At 42.9% G+C, this 8,421-nt stretch overlaps 1 protein-coding gene across 1 annotated transcript; it reads right to left on the bottom strand.

Moving 5' to 3' along the window:
* Positions 1-3,718: 3,718 nt before the first annotated feature.
* Positions 3,719-8,200, bottom strand: COQ7 (coenzyme Q7, hydroxylase). Its single transcript, XM_054270858.1, has 6 exons — positions 8,131-8,200; positions 7,785-7,975; positions 7,249-7,363; positions 6,997-7,136; positions 4,969-5,037; positions 3,719-4,271 (listed from the first exon to the last, which is right to left on the bottom strand). The coding sequence occupies exons 1-6, from the start codon at positions 8,198-8,200 to the stop codon at positions 4,194-4,196; spliced, it is 663 nt and encodes a 220-aa protein (XP_054126833.1). The 3' UTR covers positions 3,719-4,193.
* Between the last annotated feature and the right edge of the window lie 221 nt (positions 8,201-8,421).

The raw sequence follows: 8,421 nt of genomic DNA on the forward strand, positions 1-8,421 counted from the left end.
AAATACATTACCCACAGAAACTGAACTGTTAATTGATTTACTCAACATTAGATCAGCCCAATAATTCTAAAAATGAAAATCAGCAAGAGTTCTCCAACACAAGCTAAGCTCTGCCACTCTGGAAGTAAAACTACAAAGCTGCTGTCATTCTCCTAAATCCATTCAGATATTTTATGTCAGACACAATGAAAACTGAAGTAACAAACAGAAAAATGGTAATGCCTTTAAACAATCTCCTCTCTTATAACACACATTCCTCCTTTAAATTGGCCAATATTTTTGCCTCAGCCCTTTAAGCCTCCCAAGCTAAAATATATGTGCAGAATTCAATGCAAGTGACATACCACAACTCAAAGCTAGTGACAAAAAATGACTGCCATTTGAAATTGTGTCTTCCCTAAAGTCAAGTTACAAGGCAGATGCATATAGATAGAATAACTCCTGTAACACTAAGAACAAATAGAGATGTACAAACCATGTCGCCCCCAGCAGAGGGACTGTGTGGCACATCCTCAGCTGATCACAAGCTCTGTTTGCTCAAGTAAGCCACACAGATTTACTCCAGACAGAAATGAAGCCCAACCCTGACAATGATTTAGCTGTCGGCCAAACAATCCTATCAGTCTCATTTTACATAATTGGCATCATAAATCACAGTCATAGAGTGGGTTGGGCTGGGACCTTAGCTCACCTCTGCCATGGGAAGGGACACCTTCCACTAGCCCCATCCAACCTGGCCTTGGACACACCCAGGGATGGGGCAGCCACAGCTTCTCTGGAAACCTGTGCCAGGCCCTTACCACCCTTACAGAGAATAATTTCTTACTCTATCTAATCTAAACCTGCCCTCTATCACCATAAAGCCATAAACCCTTGTCCTATCACTACATGCCCTTGACAAAAGTCTGCTCTGCTTGTGTCAGCAGCACCTCGTTAATCCCAGCCACGGGGATTTGGGTTCTGCCTGGCTGCTGCTGGAACGTGTCCTGGCACAGCCAGAGCTGCGTGGTGAGGTCTCACATGTGCCTTCTGCAGTGCCCACAGCCAGGGCAGAGATCCTGCTCCAGGAACAGCCCAGAGCTCAGCACAGGCACTGCACTATCTGTCACTGCCCTCCCAACATCAGAGGTTGCTTTGATCTCTGACTCAGGGCAGCTTTGGAGAACAGGGGCAGCTCGTCCCCAGCACTGCCTGCAGCAGGAAGCAGCAGGAGGTGAGCTGCTGTTCACAGGGCAGGGAACAGCCCTGGAGCCTGCACACACGGATGGCTACCTGTGCTCCTCCTCGCTGAGAGACACAGCTGCTCTGCAGGAGAAAATTGGGATCGAGCCCTGGCTCATCACAACACCTCACTACTATGAGGGGAAGGATTTCATCCCACTGTATATTACAAAACCCAAATTATGGGTGTATTTTATCATTTTCAAGGAAGCCACAGAGCTCAAAGGCACAGTGAAGATCCAGTCATCTTCTCTACTCCCTGCTCTGAAAATGCAGCATTTCAGAGCCTTTCTCTGATCCAAGCTCCCCTTCCTCTGTCAACATGACCAGAGTTCATGGAGGATTGCTATGATAACACTTGTACAAGCTATATACTTTGGCCTCTGCCTGCCATTAACCCCTGCTGGGATGGCTGGTATTACTCAGTTCTGCCTCAACATAAAAAAGTAACTACAGCCTTGCAGCAGCTGTACAATAGAATTGTACAGCACTAAGCACCTCTTGTTCTTTTGTAACCTTTTACCACTTTTTTTAGTCTTTCAGAATCTGAAACTGGTTTTTTTAACAAAAGAAAAAGCCCCTTTTCCATGAGAAAAATGAAAAGCAACTCCATTTTCTATGTAAAAGAACAACAAAAAAAGAGTAAACTGCCAGTGAGCAGGAAAATGCACAATCTTTGGAAGTGCCAGAACAGCCCACCCACACTTTAATGGATGGGTAGAAATCTGCTGCTCCATTAAAGAACAAACCCTGCTCAGGAGCATAAAGCAGATTTGATCTCTCAGTTCACATTTCATGCTTGCAGCTGGAGACAGCGTTACTGTCTGACACCCTTCTCAAATGTGCAGGATGTGTTCAGCTGCTGAGGACAAAGAACTCTCTGTGAGCACTTTCAATTACAGCAGATATGACCAAACACAGACCTCACATGGCAATTTCGCGGTATTTGATGTTCCCAGCCCTCAGCCAAATGAAATACATTTAACATGAGATTTGTCTCTTAAAATCTGTTGCCCCAAGTATGCAGTGTGTCATGGTCTTGGGGGCCACCCAAATCTTGGACAATCACATGAGCATGTCTCTGTCACTGTCAAAAGCCAATCCCACCACTGCTGAACACCACAGATCTCCTCAGAGAGTCTCTGCAACCACAGCCATGGAGAACACAAGGCTTCAGCTGAGTACCAGCTTTCTTGGAAACCCCCACAGATGCCTTGTTCAGCTTTCAACCCTGATGTAATGGCTAGGAAACCAGGAACTGTCTGGCTCAGTTTCCAGTTTATGTCACAAGACCTCTGTATGGATGGGTGTGCAGTTTTGAGTGAAAATACACCATGCCCTGCCCTCCCTTCCCTGCAAAAATGGACTCACAAAAGATGCCATCCCATGCTGCCCCTGGTATGAAAGACTTTTCAATGGACTATTCATCAAGCAATCATTTTCTTCTTCTACTCGATTATTAAAGCCTGTGACTTACACAACTGCACAAGCTCCCAGCACCACTTGTTACCCCTTTAACCACTTCAGCTAATCATTCTTTTATGCTGATTCCTTTCTCCTACAAATTGCCTGGGAGTTGTTCACAGGCATATTGAATACTTTAGAGAAATTAAGGCAAGAAATCTGCTGGATGTAAGTTTTGTTTATAGAAATGGTCAAATTAGAGAAGATATTGCATTAGTGTAATAGGATGGACCTTTAGTAAACCTGAGTTTTCACACACACTGCTCACAACTGTCTGGGGCTGAGGCAGTAAAATGAGACTCCTTTAGAGTTATCTTCTGATTCTGCAGTCCCTGAGAATCTGGGATGTAGCTTTGAGTTCCTCAAGTCACATTACTCCAAACCAGTCACAGACAGAGAACCAAATGCTACTTTGATTGAGCAAAGTAAATAGCATCAGTAGCATCAGTTTAATAGCATCAGTGAGTCTAACAAGGTGACACTTGCAACAGTTTGAGAGATTTAAATTTTAAAGAACATGCAAATTGACAATCATAACAAAATCAAACAGAATAGGAGTTTCTCTATATTAAGATTTAACCTTCTGCCTAAGCTCCTTCACCAAAAAAAGGGTAAATAATCCTCTTTAAAAAGCCTTTAATGTCAAATTACTCATCAATCAGTACCTACAAACACTAACAGAGCTACTAAAAAAGGCAAGCCCAGATGTACCTGGATTAAATGTTGTCTGAACAAAGTAAGATAAGATTGAAAGCTCTAATAGAATATTGAATGCAATTTCACAGTGCTCCAAGTTGCCTTCTCCACCTGCTTTATGACAGGGATCAATTCCTTACATGCTCAGGTAAGAAAAACCTGCAAACCAAACAAACCCAAGAAAATACCAAAAAAAACCCAACAAAAAATCCTCACAACAAAAAAATATAATAAGTAAAATTCTACTTAATAATTTGGAAGTGTGTCTGAAAAAAGGCCCACTCCAAAACACACAGAAGTCTTTAAGTAAAACTGGTCTTATAATACCAATTTTTATTCAAGATGGACTGAAAATAAATACTTACTATTACTGCACTCACCCTGGAAACAGGAAAAATATTCTTCTTGGTCTGTATTAAATATTTTAAAATGAGCTGCTCCAGCTTATTTCAAGTACACATAAATTTGAAGGCAACAGAGAATGTATTTGTCATTTTTATGTCTGTGCATCCATACACAAATATTGTATCCATAAACCATGTATAAACATATTGTGCTGCCACCTTGTGAACAGTCTCTGAATAGGGAGGTTTACTTCACACAGACTCAACTCTACCACCTTTATTCACATTTAGCTCAACTGACTTTAATATAGATACTTTTTAAATGGGGATTCAATGTGACAAAGGAAGGCTGAATCAAGTGCTCAGTGCAGAAAAATTTAAAAGGCTGAACAAAATAGCTGAGTCTTCCACAATTTCCATATTCTTTTGTGTCACAGTTTATTGCCACAGCTATTATGAAAAATATAACTAAATTCTTTCTGATAAAAATATTGCAGCTTTGCATCCAAGTTGTATGGCTGTCTTCAAAACAGAATAAGCCGGTGTCTGTAAAAAGAATAAAGGATTAAATACATATACTGAAAGGGCTTTGCTTGAACCAGATTGTGATAATGAACAGTAAGCAATATTAAAAAAAATCAAAGTAAAAACATATGCATGCCAAGAAAACCCCACCTGTATTTGCAGTCTAATCAATCCTAAAGAAAACGAAATTAAAATTTATCAACTTTTCAGAATATTCCCTCAACTATTTATATTTATAACTATCTTTATCAAGTATTCAGAACATTCCACAAATGTAAGTCAAGAGAAAAAATAGGAGGGAAGTTACATATTCCCTATACAGTATTTAAAGGAGCACAGAATTCAGTTCAGTATTCCACACTTTCTAATAAGATGATGCCTCCAGTTCCCAGCACTGTATGGATAGCACTTATTAGCCTTATATCCAAAAATATTTAATTTAAACTGAAATTAAAAGAAAATCTAAAAATTTGCAGAGGACACCTCTTAGGAAAAAAACCAAAACACTTAAACACTCAACATTTATTCCAACAGATTTAGTTCTGTTCTAGAAAAATTAAAGTTATACCAAGCAGGACATTCTTATATGGATTTTTGGGAAAGAGTATCAAGAGCCTTACTTTCTGCTTCTCAAAGAGCCACATCCCTGTCTCTAAGTAAGGAAGGAAAGAGCAGCACATGCACATCCTCACAGACAATTAGTCACCATTCTACTCACAGCTTCTGCATCATGCTCCAGCCCGATGTCGTGGTGCTCCTGTTCCTCATCCCTGAACTGCTTTATGACCTGCAACAGCAGCACCTCCTGAGCCTGCTTTGCACAGAAACCAAGGCAGCAGCACACAAAACTACATCCTGCTGTGCACCATGGCAAGCCAGGGGCTCTCAAACACTTCTCAAAGAGCTGAACCTCCAATTCAGCAAGAAAGGAATTATTTACGGCATTCCCCTAACCTGAAGCTCTTCTGGTAGTCTCCAAAGAAGTCTTTAAGTTCAAGCTGTTATTTAATTAATATATTGTGGTATTTGCTGGGTCTCCAGGACAAAGGAAGAATTGATGAAATCTGACTATGTTTTTAGAAGGCTATTATATTGTACTATATTATACTGTATTATAGTATATATTGTATTATAGTATATAGGGTATCATAATATAGTATATATTATATTATGATACCATATATATTATAATACAATATATACTATAATATATTGTATATTATATCTATTATATATATATATATATTATATATACTAAAATTATATTGTACTAATGCTATACTAAACTATACTAAAGAATAGAGAAAGGATACATCAGAAGGTTTAATGAGACACTAATGAAAACCTCGGGACTGACTCCTCAGAGTCCAGCACAGCTGATGGTGATTGGTCATGAAGTAAAAACAATTCACATGAAACCAATCAAACATGCACCTGTTGGTAAACAATCTCCAGACCACATTCTAAAGCCGCAAAACACAGGACAAGCAATAATAAGATAATTAGATAATCAGATAATTATTGTTTTCATTCTTCTCTGAGACTTCTTAACTTCCCAAGAGAAGAAATCCTGGCGAAAGGATGTTTCAGAAAATATGACAGTGACAACATATCACTATTTTTTCACTGTTTAAAAAAAAAACTAAAGCCATAGTAACTTTTGGACTGACTAGTTTTACATTCCCACATTATTCTGACAATTTGAATAAAGGAATTAAGGTCCCTGCTTGCCAATCAGTATGGGTGCTCCTCTGTAAGCTGACTTACAGACACCTGGGCACTGTCCCTGCCCAAGAGATTTGCATTGCTTTTGGTGTCCCCCCTACTTCTCCTCATACTGGCACTGTGAGTAAACTCACTGCCTGGATTTTTCCCTTTATTTTGTGCCATCTCTATATCTATTTCATTATATCATTATCTTCAGGGGTGGTATTTCCCTGGTGCACCTCAGCACAACCCTGATTACTTCAGAGACAGTTTCTGCAACAATGGGATACATTGGAATAATCAGATTTTGCTACATGTTACACTATGCACACTGAACACACTGGTAGCCAGCAAGGCTGGAAATGAACCAGTTCCACCTGCTGCCTGTGGGAACAGCTCAACCTGCCACAACCACTCACAGAAATGTGTCCAGTTTGATACCTAAAATGCTTGTAAAGTTATTTTCTCACAGAGCTGACAAACATCAGCTCCTTACACACACTGAGAGCATCCAGGACTAGAACATGAACAGGGGGCTGGCTGACAGCAGTGCCAGGAGGGCAAACCCCACCCTGGGTGTATCAAACATGGGCAGAGGGGCTGGAGGGGTCACCCTGAGCTCCCCCTGAGCACTGTGTGTGGCTCTGGGCCCTACAGGTTAAGGAGCACGTGACGGTAATTGAAATGCCTCCAGAGGAGGGCAACACAGCTACTGTACAATCAGTATTTCCTCCTTTTGTTTCCCCTCTAGACACTTCCTTTCAATTAAAATTAATCAAACTTAAAGCATAATTCTCCCACTTGAAAAGGAATGAGCATGCTGAAGATAATCCAACATATGTTTTAATTTTGGTGCTTGATCAATTTAGTGCTGCTGAAAGAAAAAGCATCCTTTTATTTTAACAGTTTCTGTTGACTTCAGCATTCTAAGTGACAGAATAAAAAGATCCACTGCAAATTCTAAAAGCATATTTTTAAAAGTCTAAATCACATCAGATAATTCAATTTGTTAAACAACTTGTAAGTCATGGTTAAATACCTGCAATAGTTCTTTGTACTTTTCTGGATCCTCCTCTATCAGAGTTCTGATCTGGTTGTTGTAGTGCTCTGATATACTCTCTTCCACAGCCACTGTGCAAGCCATTGCACCCTTCTTCCCAAGCAAAGCACTTCCAGCCCCTGGGATTGGGGTACCAGACACATGAATACAATGAAATCTGAAGCAAAACAAATAATATAACACAATTGAAGACTTCACAAAACAACAATAACAGTAATTATCCACACTCACCTAAAACAAAACCTGCTACATTCCAGAAAGGCAATAGAACAGTAGGTCGAACTCTGTATGCAACCATGAGCTCATTGAACTTTTTCAGGTGGTTTTTTTCTTGATTCCACATTTGCTGCAAAAGAGCCAGATCACAGAGAAGCATAAAACCACAAGAGGTAAATATTTTCAATAAAACTAATAAAAACCAAAACAGCTCAGGCACATATGCTGTGATAGCTGAGGCAACACTGCAATGATGTTATATCAGAGAGGAGAAATGGAGGAGAAGGGCAGGTACAGATCGTATAAAAAGGACAGAGAGGAGAGTTATAAGAATGTAACATAAAAACATTTGCAAAATAGGACAACACTACAGCAACTCCGGCATCAGTAACTCCCTTACCAAGTACTCCCACCGCTCTTTATAAACCCGCACGTTTGGAAGCGTTCAGAAAAAACCGGACAATAATCCTGCCATGAAGGCTGCGATGTTTCAGCATCCCCGGGCGCTGTTACCCACACGCAAAGGGAGCAGAGCCGCGGCCATGGCTGACCTGGATGACGGGCCCCACGCTGGACCTGCCCAGCACGGCCATCTGCCCCGCATAGATGCGGTTCGCCCCGTACTCCCCGGCGTGGTCCACGCGGATGATGCGGTCTATGACGGGCTGGTTGATGCCGTCCTGCGCCACCCGCGAGCTGCACGGCCTGAGGGCGGCCCCGGCGCCGGGCACAGCCCGCACACCTGCCGGAGAGACAAAGGTGACGCCGGCCGGTCCCGGTCCCCGTCCGGGACGGGCGGGTAGACGCTCCCGCCCGCGGAGCCGAACGCCCTAAGGCAGCCCCGGGCGGCGGCGCGGAGACCGGAGGGGCGGGCGGGGAGCGGAGCCGAGCCCGTACCCGGCCCGCAGCGGAGGGGCCGGCGCTGCAGCAGCGAGTACCGCAGAGCCGGGGCCACGGCCGCCGCCATCGCGGTGAGCGTCCCGTCATCACCGCGCGCCGCCCTGGCACGGTTCCGATTGGCACCGCATTGGACAGCGCAGCTGTCAATCAAAGCCGGCGGCGTTGTTGCCATAGGAACGAGGGGCGCCCCTAGCGGGCGAGGCGGGAACTGCGGCGGGAGCGGCGCTGAGGGCGCTGAGGGAGCGGCGCTGAGGGAGCGGCGCTGAGGGCGGCCCCCACAGGCACAGC

The sequence above is a fragment of the Melozone crissalis genome, unplaced genomic scaffold, assembly GCF_028551555.1.
Source record: "Melozone crissalis strain CALT ecotype California unplaced genomic scaffold, PUWL_Pcris_2 ptg000012l_1, whole genome shotgun sequence".
Lineage (NCBI taxonomy): Eukaryota > Metazoa > Chordata > Aves > Passeriformes > Passerellidae > Melozone > Melozone crissalis.